This window comes from Homalodisca vitripennis, unplaced genomic scaffold (assembly GCF_021130785.1).
Source record: "Homalodisca vitripennis isolate AUS2020 unplaced genomic scaffold, UT_GWSS_2.1 ScUCBcl_686;HRSCAF=3237, whole genome shotgun sequence".
Taxonomy (NCBI): Eukaryota; Metazoa; Arthropoda; class Insecta; order Hemiptera; family Cicadellidae; genus Homalodisca; species Homalodisca vitripennis.
The window spans coordinates 44672-68729 of NW_025776851.1; the positions used below are offsets into that span (position 1 = coordinate 44672).

Genomic DNA, 24058 nt, shown 5'->3' on the forward strand with positions numbered 1-24058 from the left:
AGTGAATGCAGTTCATTAGAGGGTAATCTAAACCTCGATCTAAGGGCATGCCTAGGATTTGATGATGGCAGTGACTATAATGCTCAAACAGACAGAAACTACATTTTCCCTGCCCCTTGAGTAATAAACTTCGCAAACTCTCAACAAATGACGAATTTACTTTAATAATTAAATATATCAATATAACAGGTACCTTAAAAAGCATGTACTTTGGAGCAATCACTTGTTTTACTTGCTTTTTTAGTTTATGCTTTTATTCGGTTTTATAGCCGTGTTTATTTATATTAATGTTCATATCTCTCCAGTACTGTTTGAATTATATGAAACTTGATGAAAAATACATTACAGAGTTTCTATTTATAGCTCAATAACCATTGTGTCTGACAAATAAAAAGTTACTATAATATGAAAATATAACTCTTAGTGGCATAATCAAAGATCCATATGCCTTCCTTGAATGAACAGATTTTCATTTTATAATTGGAATCAATAAATTTTCAATTGCTAAATTTCTTACAGTGCAATTACAATAATTCGTTTCATCTCTAAAAACTCGCCTTTTAAATTTAGGCTAATGTACCTTAGCAGAATTTGCATCGTAGATCCCTATCGTTTGTATTCGAGTCGACCTCTGTGCAGGGTATTTCCCGCCATTGAGCATCCGTTGTCAATAATTCCTTTGTAGTAGGAACATAATCGATGGGAGTTATCCTCGTTTCGTCTCTAAAAACTCGCCTTTTAAATTTAGGATAATGTACCTTAGCAGAATTTGCATCGTAGATCCGTATCGTCTGTATTCGAGTCGACCTCTGTGCAGGGTATTTCCCGCCATTGAGCATCCATTGCCAATAATTCCTTTGTAGTAGGAACATAATCGATGGGAGTTATCCTCGGATAGTGACGTATTGAATCCCTTAGAAGGTTACTGTATAGTGGCAATGTGTGTATCATATCGAATATCGATATAGTAGTACACGATACAAGCGAGCACGATACGATTTCGGTACGTTACATCGATACTCTTGTCTACTTGTGTGCCACTCGTATCTTTCACAATTGTTTGTGTAATGTTGTTAACTGTTGTGTTTGTGTTTATTTTTTGTTATGACTATTTTCTTGTAACAATCTTGGAGTAGTTTTGTATTGTAATAGTAGTAGTAAATTGTAGGTTCTAGGACAGAATGTTATCTCTCTGCGGGGGGGTCCTTATCAGTTGATAACCTCTGGACCTTTTCCGCATTCCAATGATAAACACGCGCTAGATAACCTGGACCCCAATTAAAAATCAATTAGATAAGGCTTATCAAAGATAACCTTCGACTTTTTTCCGGTTTGGCACGCGCCAGATAACCTTGAGCTCAATTAAAAAGCAATTGACCTCAATTAAATAACAATTAGATAAGCCCGCGAGGTCGCTACTATTGTTTTACGTTTCGTTATCGGCACGCGCCAGTTCGTATCGCGAATTCTTAACCTCTAGGTCACGGAAGTTGATATTATTGTTTACTTTCAGCCCACTTTGGCGGAGAAAAAACATTAAAATGTCAGAAGAACAAAGAAAAGCTCACAATTTAAGAGTTTTTGAGAAATAGGTAATCAAATATTCTATGAGAGACTTGAAGGTGAACGAATTCGGAGCTCTTTCGTTTCATCTTCGACTTGGACGTGGGGTGATTCAAAACATTACAAAGCACAGGTTTCACGTCCAAACGGACACAAACAACTGCGTACAAGACTCTCAAGTTTCAAGTAGCAGCTAGCTCTAAGGATGAAGATTTGAGACCGGTTACAACTTTTCATAAACTTATAATTGAGAGTAATAATTTTATTATTTTTGTGTTAATGCCTTAATAAAGTTAGAAGAGCAGAAATAATCAACAGTTCAGAAGGTGATTGGTACAATTCATTAGTAAAATTTCAAATGGCAGAGAAAGAAAAAAGATTGTTGAAGATTTACTAGTAAAACAATTTTATGTATATATATATATATATGTTTAATATAAAATAAACTTTTTACTGAGGTATTAATTTTATTTGTGTTAACGCCCCAATAAAGATAGAAGTGTGAAAGATTCAACAGTTCAGAATATGATTGGTATAATATTCATTATACTAAGCTTTGATATCAATTGACCTGACCTCTGATAAATGTTTTATCTAACAACCAATTTAATTTTAATGGAAGTGGTATTGTTTGATCCACCGCTAACATGCTTACAACTTCTGCTCTCCTGATAATATCACATTTTTATTTGGTCCTTTTTTTACCCTTGTTTACTACATTTTGTCGACACGTGGCCACCTTAAACCTTTAGAATGATTAAAACTGCAACTTTCTATCAACACGTGTTCGCCTTTAACCTCAAACGTCAGTTCTGGATGGGTATATAGCGTTCTCCTCCTCAGAGAGTTGATCAAGTTCAATTTTCGACTTCTACTCGTTCGCTCCTCACTTCACAAGTAAGTAGTAATCTTTCACTTTATAGTCAGTGTGATAGAAAATGGAAACCTTGCGGTGTTAACACAAGTTTTTCTATTACACTTTTAAAATAATAATAAGTACTTAGTTTTATAGAGCAGAGAATGGAAAACCTTGCGGTTGTTAACGTAAGTTCTCTGTTATTAGTAATTATTTTAGACCAGTGTGATAGAAAATGGAAACCTTGCGGTGTTAACACAAGTTTTCTATTACACTTTTAATTTTTAAAGTTTGAAAATTGTTAGCTCTCGGTACATATATTAAATTTTTTAGAACAGTGTGATAGAAAATGGAAACCTTACAGTATTAACACAAGCTCTCTATCACGTTTTTTAAAAATGTTTAGTATCACCTAGTGTAGTGGATCTGAGAACGTAAACCTCACGGTGTGTACTTAAGTTCTCTGCTGTGCAATCCAGAAAGAAATATGAAGTTATAAATTATATAAAATCGTAACTTTACTTGAAATAATACGTTGTTTAATTTAGATATTTTTTTTCAGTGGAGCAGTTAAAATTAGGGTTCCAACGTCTAACTGAAAATGCATTTCCTCCACAAACGGAGTCAGCTTCAGCTGCAGGCTTTGACTTAAGAAGTGCATATGATTATATAGTACCGAAATTTGAGAGACAATTAGTTAAGACAGATTTAGCAATTAAATTACCAGATAATTGTTTATGGTAGAATAGCACCTAGGTCTGGGTTAGCTCTTCATAATTTTATTGATGTTGGAGTCAGGTGTAGTTTGATAGAGACTATACAGGAAATGTGTGTGTTCTTCTATTTAACCACTCTAATAAAGACTTTGTTTATTAAAAAAGGAGATAGAATAGCACAGCTTATTTGTGAAGTAGTATTATATCCAGACTTATATGAGATTGCAAACGTAGGAGAGACTGTGAGGGGATCAAATTGGGTTTGGGTCTAGCGTTTACAGTAACAATCATTTTAAAAAATCATGTATACTTTATAAAAAATATATTATTCTAATCAACATTTTTAAAAGTTTAACAGATGAAACTAATTCTATTTTTCTTTTTAATATAGAAAAATGGAGCAAATCGTTGAGCAAACCAATGGTGGAATCCGATAACGAATCGCAGATTTCCGAAGCCGTAGACCAGAATACAAAGAAATCTACATCTAAAATTGGAGGTGAATTCATCAGTTTGGTAATATTAATACAAAATTTATATGCAATTGGTTTGAGTTCCTTAGAAAATGTGGGAGAAGACGATCTACGGGCTTATGAAAATGTGAAATATTAAAAAACAATTTCTATGCAATGGCTTTGGTATTCGATCTAAGTCAACTGTTGAATGCTTTTCATACTCATGTTCATACCGACTCAATCGACTTAAGTTCAGGAAAAGCTTCCTCTACTGGCTGCACAAATAAGACCATACGAGGAAATAATAGCCATTTTAAAAACCATTATTAAGTAAGAAACCTCTAAAAGGAAAAAAATATGCAAGTGAAGTTGTAAATACTGTAATCCATAGCATAAACTTGATTCTTTCAGGCCCTTCTACAGAGGAAGAAGGAAAAGATCTCTAATAAGAGAGGAAACTCGAAAACAGCTAAGAAGGAAAAAAAATGTTAAAAACTTTAAAAAATCTAGATTGAGTTCAATCTCTTCATCCTCTTCTTCTACTATTTCCTCATCTTCATCGGATCATCTAGCGAATCTGATGATGATGATGATGATTTCAGTTCGCTTTTTGAAATTGATAGGAGAAGTAATACAACATACATTAGTCAAGAGAACTACAGTTCTTGAAAAACAGTAAACGACATAAAATTGGTTACCCCTGGCGAACAAGGCTCCCCACTTAATCAAAATAGAAATTACATCAACTAAAGATTTAAAAAGTTGCAAGAGTCCTAAGGACTTTTGGCAGAAGGTTTCGAAAAAAGGAGTGTTTCTTTTGAATACCGAAAATGAAGATGATAGTTCTGCTTTAGACACACTAAATAAATTATTATGTGTTTATGGTAAAAAATTAAAATCAATAAGCAACATTAAAAAAAAACGTTTACAAACCACAACATTTAGGAAAAAGGAAAATAAAAGTAGATTATAGCTGAGATTTGGTTAACTGATTCCAGAAAACTAGACATGTGTATTTGGGTTTAGAAATAATGTAGTATAATTTAGAATAAATAATTTTTAGTTCGAGAGTTTTATGAACTTACCACAATTTTAGTTAGTTCTATTCAAAAACACTCCTTTTGTCATAGAATAAGAATTTTAGTTTGTTTTAGAGAAGCAGATTAAGTTCGAAGTTGTAACTTTATGTATTGATTTTCTTTTTTTTTTTTAATAAATATTCCTCACTTTCAGATTTATTTGTTCGTGACCTTCAGTAACCTAGCCTGCTTATATCCTCATCACAAAAATGTCTAAAAGACCTTTGTCAAGCACTTCAAGAGATGAGTCAATGGAAATTGATTTTCACACCGTGAAAGTAGCAGAAAAAAGCAAACGTCTTGAAGCTTGTCACAGTGGTAAACGTTTTTGTAGAACTTAAAGTGCTTTTAGAGAATTTTGAAAACTTATTACTCAAAAACGGATGCGATGAGGTAAAAGACATTGCTTTGTTTTTTAGAATCACATAAAGTAAAACTTATAGAATTGGTAAATCAACAGTTAAGTGTTAATGGTGCAGTGAAATTTAATCTTGTGTTTGAATGTACGTATATTAAACCACTTAGTGAAGAAACTCAGGCAAGAGCCTTTAAGACTAAGAATAAAAAGATTTTGTATGACTCTTCAATTGATTCAATAGTTAAAAGAATGTACAGAAAGATTTCTCAAGAAGAAAGCGAGTATCTTGACAAAGGAAGTTGGTTGGACACTGTATAAAATAGATGGTATTCTCGTAAGATTTAGTAAGGTACAGACCTCTCAGAGGTAGTACGTATATTCCACTACCTCAAATCATTGAAAATAAAAAAGCAGTAAATAAATCCAAAAAATTTTACATGATAATTCAGTGTTTTAAGTGGGCCATCATTTCTCGATATGTAAAAGGTTCTCACCGAGAACGTGTAAATAACCGATATCTCAACTTACAGAATAAATTCAATTTTGAAGGAATAAGTTTTCCCACACCCACTTAATCAAGTAAAAAAATTGAAAAGAATAATCCCAATGTAAGTGTTAATGTTTATAGTTTCAACGAAAGTGAGGATGTTTTATCCATTGAAGGTATGTGACAAGGAGCTTAAGGAACATTTCGATCTGCTTCTCTTCACAAACAATATAGGTATAAGTCATTACTGTTATATAACTAATTTTTCTAGATTAGTTAGGTCTCATGATAAACTAGTCATGAAACACAAGCTTCTTTCTGTAAGAGATGTTTTAAACACTTTCAGGGATCTAATTCTAAAACACAGTTAAAGAATCATATAAAAATTGTATTTCACATAAACCTATTAAAGTTATTATGCCTGTTGACAGTGATGATTCGGACGAACCGTTGTTTTTATCTTTTTCTAATTTTCATTACAAATACCCAGTACCTATTGTAGCTTATTGCGATTTTGAATCTATTCTAAAAAAGCCTTTAGCTGAAGAAAAGTTGTCTCAACATGTAACTGTAAAAATCTATTCACGAGCCAATGAGCTTTTGTGTGTATTTTGCTTACGATAAAGACAGTCTAACCTGATGAAATATTAAATAGCTTACCGAATGAACCATAATTTTGTATAGAGGACCTAATGCCTCGCAAAATTTGTAGAATATAGAAGTAAGCATGGCAAACCTAATTGGTGAATTTATTAGATGTAAACAAATCAATGCTACCTCTTACTCAGGAAGAAAAAGAAAGAGTTAAGTCAACCACTCATTGTGAATGCTGCAATTCGGAGTTTACTGAAACTTTTAACCAACCTTGTAAAGATCACTGTCATTTGTCAGGACGTTTTTAGATCAGTTTTGTGTTATGCTTGTAACTTAAAGCGACAAAATCAAAAGTTTCTTCCTGTAGTAATTCACGGAAGTTCAAATTACGATAGTCATTTTATAATAAAAAATCATCTAGGTTGTGATGAAAGAAAAGTTGAAGTAATTCCGAATAGCAAAGAAAAATACATTTCATTTGTTACAGAAAGTGGAATTTAAATTAAGATTTGTTGATAGCTTTAGATTTATGGGAAGTAGTTTAAGTTCGCTTGTACAAAATGTAAGCTTAGACCAATTTAATCATCATTCAAAGATGTTTTTTAAACAACGAAGACTTGCCATTAGTTACTAGATAGGGTGTTTATCCATATGAGTTTTTACAGATGCTTGGGAAAAACTTGATTTAACTCAGTTACCAAGCAAGGAATGTTTCTATAACTATGACTTCTAAATGACATCAGTGAATCATTGAACATGCTTAAAAAGGTTTGGAATAGTTTTCAATGTAAAAACTAGTGAATATAGTGATTTTTCTTAAAACTTGATGTATTACTTTGTGTGCATCAAAGTCATAACTTTTCTGGTGGCTTTTTAGATGTCAAAACTACGATTTGGATCTGCTCACTTAACCTTTCTTACTTTTGATGCTATGTTAAAATTTACAAACGTAAAACTTGAACTTATTGAAGATTTATAATCAATATCTTTTTTCATTGAGAAAGGTATAAGAGGTGGTATTACACAGTGTGTAAAACGCCATGCAAAAATCTAATAATAGTTACATGGGTAACGCGCCTTTGATCCTGGAAAAGGACAGTTCATTTTATAATATATATAGATGCAAAATAACTTATAATGAATACGCAAGTTGAAGTCAAAACCTATACCAAAGATTTTAAATGGTTAACCAAAAAACAAATTAAGACATTTGATGTTTTGTCCTGTACCTGATTTAATGGGGATGTTGGTTACATAATTGAGTGTGAATGTAAAAATATCATACGTTTTACATTGACAAACACAATGACTTACCGTTCTTGTCAGAAAAACAAATGTCCTCCAGGATCAAAGCAAACATTTAACTACAGTTAGAACACAAAAAGAAATACGTTTGTCACTATTTAGTTATAAATGACATCAGCTTAAAACAAAAATTGGAAGATATGAAAAAACTAGAAATATTGAAATCTTTACCAAAACTTGGTTAAACCTTATATATAGTATTTCAAAACTTTAGAAAAGAAGCAAACAATAGCTTGGAGAAAGAATTTACCTAAGCTTCTTAACAATGCTATGTTTGGAAAAACAAACGTAAAATTGAAAATATAAGAAAACGTACTAATCTTGAACTGGTAACTGATTACACAGAAAAGTAGAAAAACTTGTTTTACATGGTAACCTTTGATTCCTGGAACAGAATTGGTCTATGGTGAGAATATATTCAGCCATTGAAATGGTAAAGGATAAATTGTAAACCATACTATAAAAGATTCTTTTACTGTTCTTGAATTATAAAAACTAAATTGCATATGTATGATGTTTTGGTCACTATAATGTAAACCTTTTTTCACTAATTGAGTGTGATGTTAACGTACTTTATTTAGATACAAACACAATCCTTTTTTTATGAAATAATGTCACTCCTGATGTGGATGAGGATTTCCTCAACCCAAACTTAAAGAAATGCTTTCTTGTCATTTGTCCGACTACCCTAAAGACATAAATGTTATGACGAGGATTAAAACAAAGAAAACTCCTAGAGTAAAATTTCAAAGATAATGTGTAAGTATTCCTTATTTTAGAATTTATAGGTTTGAAACCTAAAATTGTACACATATACAACTATGAATAATGAATATCTTAAAACAAGTCAGGGTCATAGATTGAAAAATAAGCCAAAGGTATAACAAAATCAGTTGTAGATAAAAAAAATTCACTTTAATGATTTCCTGAACTGTTTTCAAGAATAGAATTGTCAATAATGTGAGTAACATTATTTCAATCAAAAAAACATAATATCAAAACATTATCAGTAAACAAATTGGCATTATATTATGATGATGTTCTTGAAAAGGAGTGTTTGTGAAGATGGTATCAATAATGGTATCAATAAACCTTATGTTACATTACCAACTAAAATGATGTTAACGTACAATATACATTCACCTGTTATGTATTATTGTAAAATATTTAAAACTGATTCTATATTTCCTAATAATTATGTGTTGTTATTTTTTTTATTACCCTAAAGATCTAATGTTAAGAGACCAACAGAAAATTAAAGAGACAAAAGTTTAAATAACATTTTGTTTATTATATTTGATTTTTGAATTTACATAATTTTCTTTACAATTCCAGACAATGGTAAATATGAAACCAAAGCATCATGATTGATCAAAAACAAAGGTATTAGCAGGTACTTCAGCAGATAAAAAAATTCACTTTATTGAATTTCTAGACTGTATATCAAGTGATCCAGTCTTTAGTGTTTAACATTGTTTAGAACAATCTATAACAAATAAAGGAGTTTTAGCTAAAAATGTTTTTTTATCGACAAGGTTGATCATCACAATCCTGAATAATAAGAAATTGAAATCTTGTTATACAAGTCTAAATAAAACTGATTTATTCCCATTCAAGTTAATATGGATAGTATTTGCTGTTGAGGTACAATTTAACATTTTCCAAAACAAATACAAGAGACAAAATGATTTAAAATGATTTTTTTAGCAGCATTTTTGATTTTTGAAACCATAATTTTCTTTACAATCCAGACAATGTTTTAAAACTGTCCATGTTTGAACTGCGAGGCTGGTTAAGATGGCATATTCGTTTATCAAACTGCCATCTTCTAAAAGGAATAGAAATGGGTTGATCTTTATCTACAACTTTTAAAAGAAGTGAATATTATATTGTCTTCAACTTGTACGTAAGGTACTTTCCAAATAAAGACTTTTGTCAAATTTATTTTAAAATCATGTAAGCAAGCTCCACTCTGAATGATGGCCTTGAAATCACTTGATGCCCTTAAAAGTACCAATTCCTGTTTAACATTTAATAAAATATGATTATAATCTTCGACAAATCCAAGAAGCAATTTAAGAGGTACACAAAAGAGAAATAAGTTAGTTCTATTACTCAAATTTTCTACTGATGTAATTTTTCCAACCAGCTTTTCCATCCAGTTAACATCACTTGGCGAGATTTTTAAGTATATTTTTCATTGTAGTCGTAAAGATGATTTTTAACTCTATCAATTTCTGTACCACACAGTTCATATCGTATTTCATCAAACAAAAATGACATAGCATTATATTACCAACTCCGTAGTTATACTCATCAGAATCAACATTGTCAGCAACCTTTTATTTCCTCAATCAGAAGGAAACTTCGACTGGTAAATGTGTATACATCTTGTTGGTGTGAATTCTAATTTCAATTCCTAATTTAACATTTAATGAATTCGAAGAGTATGGATTGTGAGAAATCATCAAGAAGCAATTTACCAGAGAGGTACATCAAAAAAGAAAAGTTATGTCATTTACTCACAATATCCAGTATTTTCTACTGATGATAAATTTTCCAACCACATATGCGGTTCCTCAATGTTAAACGCTTCACTGTTCGAGGAATACTGACATTGTAGTCGTAATGACCAACATTTTTAACTAACTATCAATTTTTTAGAAGATGCAGAGGTTGAGTTAAACACAAGCCCAATAGTTATTTTCCTGCTTTCTCTCTAATGTGAACCGTAAATTAATGTTTTTCACCTCTGAATCAAAAAATTCTCCGTTCTGATCTTCTCTGTTTAAATTCTGTTAAATTCTGATTTATCACTTTGTTAAAATTGGAAGTATGGATTGTACTGATTGCAGGTTTTCAACAATTTTAATCCAGGTCCAATCCAGGTCAAAATTACATTTTCACCAATATCCTTCGATTCCGTCTCTATATGAACCTCCTACAATATTACAAGTGATTCGTTAAGATATCAACTTTGTTACATGGGACTTACTTGTGTATACATGCCATTTATTTTTAACTAACTTTTTTTTATATCTTTATAAACACCAAGCCCCAAGTTAACGAACCTAAATTGAGGTTCGAAACGTTTTCTCTTAGAAATCACCATATTTCACTTTTAAGTGTATTGTTGTTTTGCTTTTAACTTGGAATGTTGTACTAGTCGGATCTATTTCAACAATTTCAATTTATTGTTAATACGTGTCCTTCGATTCCGTCTTCTATATCATCCTACAAGATCAGAAGATATCAATTGTATTGGAGCCGATGTAAAGTACGTTATTTATATTTTCTTCAATATTGGGAATTGTGAGTTGTAAGTCATTAAATCCAAAAAACCCATTTCCAGTCTATTAGATCTGATAAATCTAAAGGAGGAAATATATAACAGACACTTGAGATCGGATCTATTTCTGTAACAATTTATTGTTAATATACACAAAAATGTCTTCACAAATGATCCTTTGGAAGTATTTTCTTCTGCCGATGTAAAGTATTTGATATTTTCTTCAACGTGATGGGGTCCAAGTCATTAAATTTAAAATAACTCCATTTCGGCGGTCATTAGATCTTGATAAATCTACCAAACTGTCAAAGTAATCTACACTTATCCACGTTTCACATAACATACCAAACCCATTTCTTACTAACAAAAATTATACATCAAATGCAGATTAAAAGTATCGTGCCTCAATAATTTAGGTTTAGGTGGTAACAGGTCTCACTGTAAATACTCCTCTAAAGTATGGTAACTTTAGAAGCTTAGCACATTTTAAAATGTCAAAACTGTGATAGCGGTTTACTTGGAAGCTCATTATTATTTTCGATGAATATATTTTTTTTTTTAATCTCTGATCCGGAATACGGTTTTAAATATAGCACTTTCCCTCAAACTTAAGGTTTTTTTCATTGCTTTGTTTTGTGTCTTGTTTGTCTTTGTTTTCTTATTGTTTTTTATATTTTTATTTGTTTTTCATCTGTTTCCTCTTCTTGTTTGTCTTTGTTTTCTTCTTCCTTATTGATCCACCACACTTATTTAGAATTTCGCTTTTTCATCTGTTTCCTCTTCTGTACTGCTTTCTTCTTCTTCCTTATTGATCCACCACTTAATTTAGATTTCGCTTTAAATCTATTTTGTAACTGCCCACGCTGCAGCTTTTTCACCTACACTTGAAGATGCTTTAAATCTATTCCAAGCCTTTTCAGCTAAGATCTGTATGCTCTGTGATTAGTATCTTGATATTTTAAGTACGCTATATCATGTTTCTTACAAGCTGCGTCTAAAAACCGTTAATTCCTGGATCGTTTCTACTTAATCTCTTTTGTAAATCTGTACCAGGACCGCAGTACTGATAACCTCCAGGTAAATGTAATTCAAAAGGTAAAATGTCAATTCCTCGATTTATAATAGCACTTGCAGTTTTTTCCAAATTGTACTTAACAGTCCGGAGCCACAATAACGACTGAAGCGTTGTTTTCGCACAGCCATTACTTAAATACATCTAAGAGACGTCTTCACTTACTGGGGACTCTACTTTAACTGAAAAAAGATCAAGCCAATTTATGTTTTTATATTTTATAACTTTATTTATCCATTCGGATTTAGTCATCTTTTTCTTACTCCTTTTGTGAATTTGATAATAAATTGCGTAGGTTATGTCGGCAATATTTCTAGAAAATATAATTTTGTTCACCAGCATCGTACAGAAACTTAGGTTTAGACAGATTTGATATGGTAGCACTCTTTGCATCAAGTTCTTTAGTTGTTTTATTAAGTATTAATGTGTTATCTCTTAAATATTGCACATTAACAGCATGTTTATTGAAGTATTTTAAATTTACAATGTCATACTCCTCAACCGGTTCACTAGCACTGCATATAACTTTATTTTTCGCATCAAACTTTCCATTTTCAATCCTTAAACAGTCTTCGATGGAATCTTTTAAATATTGCACGTTAACTACATCTTGTAAATTTGAAGGTTTTTCCAACATTTGATATTTTTAGATTTTCTGCATTAAACAAACTCCCATCTTTGGTCCTTAACAGACTATTGTTTTTGATGTAGTTTAATTTACAGCATCGTTCTTCTCGGTAGGTTCTCTGACATTACACAGTTTCTTATTTTGCATATCATAATTGCCTTCGATAGTAAGTTCGAACCCTTCTCCTTTTGGACCTCTAAGAACCTTAGTCGATCGTGAATGGTGACCAAATTTATCAACACTCATGATACATGTATATCATGTGAGGAATAGAAATAAAATGAACAATATTCAACTTGATAACAATATTTATTTATTTATTCACTACAACGTTTTTTGACAATACAGGTTCTAATTCAAGTAGTTCTTCAATGATTGAGTTGATTTCATTTGAATGACCTGTGTTCCCCGCTTGTTGAGATGCTAATAATAACCTCAATCGATCTACAAGTTCATTTGGATCGTCAAAATAGACATAATTAGGTGCGGTGTTTGTTAAATTAATACCGCTCCCGGTAGCTTCTTTATTTACCAAATAGAATATGTTGACATGTGATGGTCTTCAAGTGTTGGTACTCGATTAATCAGAGGAGCAATTATATTTTTATATTTACTTCCTCTGTTAGATCTAAATTTTTCCTGTTGCTGAATAATTCAATCTATAAACGTTAGTTTCTCTCAAAATGTCAGCATATGCATTTAAATCCTCTTCAGTATAAATATAATCGTTTGGAATGTTCATAACTATTAATTCATAAAGACCGGGTGTACCTTTATATCTTTTTCCATCTATTAAAATATCATCAACATGAATATCTATTCGTTTGTCTCCTATCATCCAAGAATCACCATCGATTCGAATACCATAATTATGGTCTAGAGTTTTACCTCCTTGTATAAGTTTTAGAAAATAATCTCTAAGCAATTTTCCCCTTAAACTCACGTTCTAACAAATTCCTTTGCAAGTTTTTTTTTCCTTGGGGTGTTTTTAATAATTCCTGTCCACTTGTTGACTCGTATACCATTTCCTCGTCAAACTGCTTTGGCGGCGGTGGTGTATTCATTTCAATATCGTTAATTATCATTTGTTAATTCAGTTTCCATATAAGAATCATGACTTGCTAATCGTTTTTGCAGTAGGAAGCTCTTCACTATTACCATCATCATATTCATAATCACTCTCATAATCAGGTTGAGTTGGAAGATTTAGGCGAGGCTTTTCTTAACTAACTCCTTGAGGATGTTGAGGTAAGTAACGTTTCGCAGGTGTTTCTTCATGGTCCTTCTAAACTTTTCCTCTTAAGTTCTTTCTTAACTTCTTGCTGCTGTTGTTGAAGCTGTTCACCCTCCTCAACTAGTTTTTGTAACGGTTCTGATATTGGTTTTAATTTTGTTTTTTCCACATATCTTCAGTTTCTATAAGGTCACGGTTTAAGTGTTCTATGTTTTCGTTTTATATTTTTTCGGAGTTCTGTAATTTCTTTGATAATATCTTCTTTTGTTTTGTTAATTTTTTTCATTCTCAATTGGTTCACATTGATCGTCCTCTGTTGCTTCACTCTTCATCTTTACTCCTTGATCGTCAAACATCGACTGAAGGAGTAAATGAGATGCAAAACGATTTGTAACCTCTCCCTTTATAGTGTTACAAACGTATCAAATCCTGATCGATAACGTCCTTTATTAACTTGACTTTCTCTATCGATAACAATAAATTTATTGTTTCCTTGATCCCATACCCTAAAGCAAATAGTTCTAAATGTATCGAAACTCATGTCAGGGTTTACATGATCATGGTAGATATGTTGCAAGTTACGTTCATCTTGTTTGAAAACAACTATAAAATTTAGCATTATCACGTACCAACTGTTTTGGAATGTAACTGTACGTTTTGACAAATATAAAACGTATCAACATCATTATGTCTTCCCATGGAGAAGTAATTTTTTATATTAGTTTTGTTTACCACAAGCTACATCATCAAAAATCATTATGGAATTCGGTTTCACCTTCACTTGGGTGTGGGACTTCATCGTTGTCTGAAAACGAAAAGTATCCAATCTCAGGAAGTTTTTTTAACACACATTTCAAAAACTCATACTTTGATTGATTACAATGATTTCGAGAATATATAAATATTCTCAAAAAACAGACCTTGCGGAGAAAATAATAAATTTAACATTAAGTTCGTTTTTCCGCAGTTGGAAGGACCGCCAAATTATACATCTTATAGAATTAGGTAATAATTTAACCATGATGTTTTTTGTATTCTGAATTCTTCTCCTTTATTATCATATTCTAAATTTATAACAGAAAAATTATTTTTTTGTTTTTCAAACTTCAATTATAGAAGATCTACTTATTAATCCAACTGTCATGTGATTTATCAAATCCTAACCAACGCACTAAAACTTTATCACCTTTTTTTCCTAACAATCTTTTCTACTAAATACGAGTCTTTGTAATTGGTTTTGCTTAGTTCCTCTTGATAGAATCCTCCTTTAATGACATTTCCTTTATCATCTCTTAATATATATGTAATAGGTTTCGTTAACTGTACTTTTATACAGTATATATTTCATTGCTCCATTGAGGAAAATAACCTTTAGTAAACACTTTAGATTTTTTGCTTACTCTAACTGGATCACCAACTTTGAATTTTTGTTTTAACTGAGGGAGTTTTTACGGGTTTTAACAATCCTTAATAAAATATCTCTCTCATTTAGATTTGTTACATCAACAGGTTTGACTCCTATAGTTTCTGTGAACAGTATTGTTATATACGTTTACAAGCTTTGGTAATAAACCGAGCCAGCGGTAACTACCTTGTTCACAAAACGCTCTCCACATTTTACTTTTCAGTGTGCGGTTTAAACCTTTCAACGATTACAGCTTTTTTATCTGAGAATGTATGATAATGATTTATGTTATACCTATTTAGTAACGATTTAACTCTAGAATTGAACCATTCAGTTCCTTGGTCAGTCTGAAAATGTTTCATAGGATATTTTAATAATATTGGTTTTAGAGCTTTCTCAATTTCAATTCCCATTTTAGACTTCAACGGTATAGCAATCGCAAATTTACTGAAACAATTAATGATTGTCATTATATTTTTAAAACCCTTATTTTGTTTTTGAAATGGAATCATTTCCACCAAATCAGCTTGATACAGATCATTAATACCCTTAAGTTCAACATGACAGTATGAAAATTCCTACGTGCTTGTTTTATGCAATTCTCTTGCTATACCTGCTCTTACGCTTAATGTATTCATCATGAGGTGTATAACAAAAGTGAAAATAATAACGAAATATATTACACATAAATACTATTTATTTTACACTTATGTAACAAGTTTACAAAATGGTGAACCTTTCCTGTGTTTCTTCTTGCGGATCATCTTGAGGTGACCAGTGATCCCAGTGTAACGCCACAGGCTGATACACGTAGTTGCATCACCCATCTCCAGTGTAGAATAATCCTGTTTTTGTACCATTTTCTCCACAGAAGGGTAAGATTTAGGCCAACGCATGAAAGTTTCTCTCATCATTTCTTCTGTTTCCAAAACAGATTTCTTATATTTATCATAATTACTATAATCTTCTTTTATAAACTTGCTCATTTCACAGTCAGGATTGTTGATTTTATGTATAAAATTTACATGTCTTATGGTGAGACTTGAGTTATCTGACTGCCACCCGCATCCACAGCAAACAATATATTCAAAACATTTTGATCGGTAAAATCCTGACGTTATTAAATCCTTTTTACTGAAATTGAACATTCTGCAACACTCATCGTATGGCCGTTTTCTGTCATCGTTGTTTACAATTAGACTGGCAAGCCAATTACTGTCAATTATTTCACAATAGAGTTCATTTATCTATGAACTTTGTACAGATGATGATGATGCAACCTTCTTGGTTAGACAATAATTGCAATGCCTTCTCTTCGGAGTTTGTATTATCTGGATAATGTTCCGTACACTTCATACTTAATAAAATATCCACATCATATTTCATTTTATCCGGAAGCTTAATCATACACGTTTTTCCACGTCCTCAGAGTGGTTTACAATAAACTCTTTTGGAAGACACTTGACTAGTTCCACTGTCATATTCTTGTATCCTTTATAGTAACACTCTTTAATAGCCAAATTTACTTTTTTCAACTCTTTCCTCCACCAAATTTTTTGGTTTTTCAACCAATTTAACAAAACATGAACATTAACATAAGCACAGTTGTGAAAGGTATGATTAAAATTACATTGTTTCATCAAGGATGGCTGGAAAAACAAGATCTTAAAGTTGCTAAAACAAGGACAACCGAGATCTTCTAAATTTCACAACATTTACATCAAAATCTGATAGTAAATTAGTGATAAACTTCTGTTTTTTCATTTCCTTTCACGTAAACGTTACCATTTAAATTCAAATTTTTAAAATATATCCTTCAGTTCATTTGTGTCTCTACAACCTGATCCTGATCCCCAAAACAGTCCATGATATTTTCTTTCTAAACAAATTACTTGTTTTTGAAAGTTTATGAGGAAGTTCATCAAATCACATGGCGGTTGAAACAGATGAAGTTCATATACTTGTGCATCTGTAGATATAAGAGCTAGTTCTTTCACTATAAACTCGTTGGAAACATTTTTAAAACCTTGAAAATCTATAATAAAACTCCATTTTTATCCGTTCAATTCAGAGCCAGGTCACAGAATGATATGCAAGAAATACAAAAACACGATATAAATATCTATATTTTAAAATTACGTCATAATATGTGGTTCAAAGGTTTCTGATAAGATATAATGCATAGTTTCATGTTCAACCATTGCGATGATGTCTATTCATATTTCTCTTTTCGATAGTATTTTACATCTTGATCTTCCGGATTTTAATTCATACAAATCTCTATTCCTTACTCCAGCATCATGCTCTAATACATGTATCGTCGCGTTCAACCTTATAATTACACCATTTAACTGTTGTATCCTCGTAATATTATAGTCTTCAATGTCTTTTTTAAAAGATTCATTAATTTCTAAACATTCATCAAATTGTTGACAACAATTATTTTCCGAATTCGAATTGTAATAAGTGTAATTGTCTTCTGATGTTAGGATCTCTTCAGAGGAGTTTCATTCCTTCTCCACCATATAAATCATTTAAATCGTATTCACTGTCATCTTCAAACGAAAGTGTTGCTCCAGTGGGTTCATCTTTATGAAATTCACCACTTTTCTCATGTGTAATATTTAAATAATTCAAGCTTAGTAACGTTGATCAGATGATTGTGGCGAATAGTATAAATTTATTTTTGTTTTGTTTGGTATTGCGTGAGCTATATGTGTGCTCCCATTAATCCAATGTTGAGATGTAAAATTATGTTGACTATAAACAACACAAACAACATGAAGGAAGAGTGCGTATGTTGCACTTAATATCACCATGATGGAGCAAATTTATAATAATAAATACCATTGTGAAGTTTTCCATTTATAACAACTAAATATGATTAATAAGCACATTATTATCGACAATGAGTCATAGCCTAACTACGAACACAATCGAATTGCACAACAAAAACAGTAAATTCTGAAAAAATCTTTAACGAGATACCGTTCACGCTTGTAATTGCTGTTTGTATATTCATATTTAAAGTTTTACGCACACATTTTTATACCCCTCATCTAGAGGATTAGGAGGCACATGATCGTTAACTGTCGTTGCTTTCACTTCAAACTCAAGGTCTAGTTTATTAGATTTGGGTACTGACAATATCTCAGTTCATTAAAAGTGATATTATCAATGTTTCATGAATCGAGTATCCACAAACTCTTTGTTTTTTATACAAACGGATCGTTACCCACGCGTTCATAATAATAATAATGAGATTGAATCACAACGCGAGTATTTTCCTCACTAGATGAAACTTGAGAGTTCTGTGTTGGTTCACGCTATTTACGTGAAAGTGGTTTGAAATGTTTAAGCCTTGTACCATTTAGAATCTCCGAAAGTCCACTTGGTAGACGATACGAATCCACTCTGAACAGGTCGAAATTCTCCAGTTTTTTTCTATTATAACATTAAATATATCGTACCCAAGCATCTCACACAAAATTTTCTCTTGTTGACAAGTGTAAACAATAACATCACTGACGTCAGTAACGTCCGTGAACCTGAGGTCAGTAGACCGCGATACGAAACGTAAACAATAGTGACGCGTGCTAAATCTCCGATAAGACGTATCAAAATGCTTTTTAATTGAGCTCAAGGTTATCTGGCGCGTGCCAAACCGGAAAAAGTCGAAGGTTATCTTTGATAAGCCTTATCTAATTGATTTTTTAATTGGGGTCCGGGTTATCTAGCGCGTGTTTATCATTGGAATGCGGAAAAGGTCAGAGGTTATCACTGATAAGGACCCCCCGCAGAGAGATAACATTCTGTCCTAGAACCTACAATTTACTACTACTTGTAATCGATTAGTGTCACACTACAATTGGAACTCGATTCATCGAAAAATCGATAGTGACCCGATATTCCACGCGTACAAGACGACAATATTTTACTATAGAACAGATTACTATATATTTATTGGGCCAGTTAGCTTTATGTTGAACTAAGATGTCAATTAGATACATTAACGTACCGGTATTTTCTTTTATATTTAAATAAACGGTATGTTTATTTGTCATATAGAGTTTTTCTCGTGAACATGCATCACTCGTTTTAGATTTTTGCCTATCTTTCATCACATTTATGTTTCGATACTGTTTTAGTAGAACGCCAGTTTTTTAGGAGTGGATTCATGTTATTCCTAGACATATATTTTGTTGGTTTCTACTCCACTGATATTTTGATAGAGCTTATAACGTCAAGCCTTGACAGTTTTTTTCTTTGTTTATAATTATTAAAAAATAACCTGACTACACGAAAATTTCTATACTTATTCAGGGCGGTTAAGCTAAGTCTAAATAGGCTAAGGTTTCAGTCAAAGTGGTCAGTTATTGTTCTCCAAGTTATGATATTGCTTATCTTGTTGAATCCTCATTTTTGCCATCCATCAATATAAATCATACTATGTAGCTTATTTTCATTATTGAGAGGAAATCGACTGGGACAGCTTTATCTCTTAGCAACAAACAAAGGATTAAATTCAGTTTCACTTTCAATACGATTTCAGATCTTCTCAAACGTTTAAGTGGTATTACTAACACAAAAACTGTATGTCACAGAAAATATACGTTTCGAGAACTAGAACCCATCCTCTTCTCCAGGGGTGAATATAAGAGTGGATAAAAATTAAAACTAATTAAATTACAGATACAAACGAAATGTGTTTTTCTGTGTATATCTAACAGTATGTGTTAGGTTTTGATGCCTGTATACGAGGACACATTCCAGTTCTTGAAACTTGCGGTTCTATATTTTTGTAACTTATATCTTATATATTTTATAACAATGAACAACGTCCGAAATGCCCGTAATCAATATTAACATTATAACATCGCTATCTGACGATCCAATGCGGCGTTTAACAACAGTGAGGAGTATTGGGAGTGGTGATGGCCGAGCGGTCTAAGTCGTTAGACTTTGGGTCTGAGTTAGAGATAACGCAGGTTCAAATCCTGTCTGTGACCATTGCACTTTTTATCAGTACCATTGATCTTGTACTGTATCGCCTCTCCCCCTTATTCTGTTTGATAAGATCCTCGCACAGGCCAGTGGCCCATGAGGGCGGACAAATAAAAAATGAATAAATATTCACTTCCCTTGTCTCAACGGAAAGAGGAGTTTTTTTAATTTATATTCAGTTGTTAAATACAAGTTTTATCTTTTTATTGTATTATTATTGTTCTTCGAGTTTGACTGCCAAATTTTCCTTCATTTCTGTTCCATCCAAGGTTTGTTTATCTTTGATGGCCATTCACATTTTCATTTATGCTGAATATAGTTCTTGAATGTGATCCTAATCAAAAAGAGGCTGAGGCCTTTCTGAGCCAAGAGGATGACTAATACACTGACACAGAATTCTCAAAATGTGCATTTAACATAACCGTTCATCACTAGACCTAGACATTTTAGACAACTACTTTGGAACCCACAAACAGATTCAAGATTCCATGAACTTTTAATAAAACTTTCATTTGTAACATACAATAGAATTATGATATATTATGAACACAACAATAAACAAAACATTATTTGGATTATTGGAAAGAAATTATCTTTATAGCCAAGCATGTGAGTGAATACAACCCAAGGAGGAATACAATATTTGGACTAACTAATACTAACGCTCAGTGTTGTATACTTTAGATCTCAAAACAGTATTGAATACTTCTCTTGATAACGTGTTAGAAAAACCTGAGTAAACTTTTTCTTTGGCCACAGAAGGTATCGTTGGAATTTTGGAATGTTGCATCATACAAAACTTTCGCAGAAGTTAGCAGTGTTGTAGAATGAAATGAGAAATGACATTACTTAATGGTGGAGTTAAGACTGTTTTAGCACTCTCTTTCACTCAAACTCTAGATTTGATAAGCACTTATTTAAAAAAGACTAATTACAATGACAAAACCTAAACATAGATCGTAGTGCCGATGGCCGAGTGGTCTAAGACGTTGGAATTTGAGTCTGAGTTAGAGATAGCGCAGGTTTGACTCCTGTCTGTGACCATTGCACTTTTTATTAGTAACATCGACCTTGTACTGTATCGATTCTCCCCCTTATTCTGTTTGATAAGATCCTCGCACAGGCCAGTGGCCCATGAGGACGAGTAGAATAAGGATTAAAAGGGGATCGGCTGTTGTTTTATATATATGTTTTATATTACTGCCTGATGGCCGCTGAGAAAAATTACCTGTATTCCGCTTCGTTGTAATAATTTTCTGTCAATTTTTTTTAATTATCAATAATTCAATGTTTCACAATTTAACTTAGCGTATATTTTACCTTCTGGGCCTTCCGGTCCCATTGGACCAACGGATCCTCTATCTCCTTTGTCTCCTGGAGGGCCGGGCATCCCCCTCAGTCCGGGCAAGCCCTAAACAGTGAAATTTAAATAAAGCATGGATTCAAAAAAATGCTATTATTAAATATATGTGTGTGTGTGTGTGTGTGTGTGTGTGTGTGTGTGTGTGTGTGTGTTTTCTAATCAGAACATTGTTGAAAATGTAGCAAACGCCGTTAAATACTTGAAATGCAAAATATTATTACCTTATTGATAGTATTTTTGATTTTAACCTAATCAAGAAAATCAGTAATGCCATAGTATGTACGTCACTTATGTTTCATACCCTATTCAAAACACATAACTGAATCATGTGTAAATTTGTATACAATTTTCGATAAACAACGATTAAAACTTTTAAAATATTATTTTTTTATACATTGTAATAATTAAATATAGTTTTATGTTTCTATTTACAATGCACCTTAGTGTAAAAATATTTTTTATTGATAATGCTGTAATATAAAAACGTAATATTACTTACCACAAGTCCAAGTGATCCAGAATGTCCCTTTTCACCTCTGACCCCAGGAGGTCCCTAAGACAAAACGTTACAAAACAATAAATCCTCTATATAATATTAGCTTAGCATATCTTATTTGATAAAAATAAAATGTTTGATTGGTAGCGCAACCTACCAGCTCTCAGATCACCCTAGTGTATATAAAACTGAGCTCTGATAAAACCACACACGAAGCCGGTTCCTCAAAAGGGAACTTGGTTGTTGTCGGGGCCCCAGAGCAAGGGAAAACTCATTCCGTACCATCCCAAAAACAACAAACCCCAAGCTATGCAGGTGTGAAGAGGCTGCTATCACAGCTGACACCTGAAGAACAAGCAAAGGGAGGGGAGAAAAGAAGGAAGGGGCATGATGGAGGTGTCACTAAGAAGACACCCGAAACATATGCCGAAAAGATCTCTGTGGAGAAGCTTGCTATTGTCCGGCTCGAACACCCAGAAGTGAAACTATCGATGGAAGAAGCCAACAACCTGAAGAAAGTGCTGGGCAAACGCGCCTTTAAGGGCAAAAACGCTAGGATGTCCAGCTGTCATGTTGAAGGTGGAGCGATAGTGGTCGTTTGTGTAAACACAGAAACTAAGGAGTGGCTGGAGAAGCAGGAGCTGAGTCCTTTTGAAGGAGTTCAGCTGAAAATGGGCCCAGCTAAAAGCCTGGTAAAGATTTTTAAAGTTTCAACTTTTATCCCTAAGGACATCGAGGTGGACAGCAAGCAAGTTCGAAACCCTCAGAAACCAAAATGACCTTGACACGGATCAATGGACTGCTGATGGAGGGAAATCTAGCACCAATGGCGAATTTCTGGTCCTTCATGTGGACGAAGACTCCCTGAAGAAGCTGAAGCCTCTGGCGATGCGCCCATTTTTGGGCAGCGACAGGGTCACCTTCAAGCTGCAGGGAGGTAACGACCAATAGAGGATGACAGCGGTGCTCCAGATAAACCTACAACACAGCAGAGCAGCTACGGCAACACTCTGCCAGAAGATCCTGGCTGACGACATAGGCGTGGTCCTGATCCAAGAACCATGGACCGTTGGCAGTCGTGTGATGGGGATGAGCACCGCTAAAGGTAATTTGATATACGATTCTGGCAGTAACAACCCTAGAGCGTGTATATATGTCAGTAACAAAATCAAATCACTAAAAATGGCACAAATGTGTTCTAGAAACACAGCCGTGACAGAGGTTCACTTGCAGACAGGTGATGGCAACATCAGAATCCTGTTTGCAGCGGTTTACCTCCCATACGATTCTCCAGAACCACCGCCAACTGTGGAGATGAGGCGGATTTTGGAGTTCGGAACCCTTACGAGTAGGCACCTGATTGTCGGTTGTGATGCGAATGCCCACCACACCGCTTGGGGGAGCAGCAACATCAACAATCGGGGTGAGTGCCTCTTGAATTTTATAGTAGAATCTAACTTAGTTATTATGAATCAAGGCCGTAAACCAACTTTTGTAGAAAGAAGAGGTACAGGGGTAAGAGAAGAGGTCTTAGATATAACTCTGGCTAGCAACTATATTGCAACTAAAGTTTTAAACTGGAGTGTGCTAGATGAAGCATCTGCTTCAGATCATAGGTATATCTCCTTTGACATGAGGTCGTACAAAATAAATGAGACCTATAGAAACCCAAAGAAAACAGATTGGGTAGCTTTCAATGCAGAGCTAAAAAGCAATCTAGTAAGGGAAAATGGGTATCAGGGGCAAGGGGTCGAGGACATGGCGAACTCTTTGCAAAACGCCATGAAAGAATCGTACCACAAAGCCTGCCCCGTGATAGAAAAAAAACTCAAGGGAAAAAAGCATGTTGGTGGAACCAGGGGCTGGAAACCTTGAGGAAAAACCTTCGAACAGCATATAATACATACAAACGTGCAGGAAACTGGGATAGGTACTCTGCTGCCCTAACAGAGTGCAATAAAGAGGTGAGAAGAGCTAAGAGAAACTCGTGGAGAGAATTCTGTCAGAGTATTGATAAGGTACCTGACTGTGCAAAACTCCAAAAAATCCTAGCTCGAAGCCCCATAAATGTGGTGGGTACTATACTTAGGGAAGATGGGACTCACACCAAGGATCCTGAGGAGACTCTTCAGTGCTTACTGAATACACACTTCC

At 33.2% G+C, this 24058-nt stretch overlaps 1 protein-coding gene across 1 annotated transcript in view; it reads right to left on the reverse strand.

The window, feature by feature from the left end:
- The window catches only part of LOC124370957 (collagen alpha-1(I) chain-like), a 91204-nt gene that overhangs the window by 42253 nt on the left and 24893 nt on the right, over window positions 1-24058 (reverse strand). The window contains 2 exon segments of the mRNA XM_046829263.1: window positions 21366-21456; window positions 21908-21961. Of these exon segments, the coding sequence (XP_046685219.1) occupies window positions 21366-21456; window positions 21908-21961 (145 nt within the window).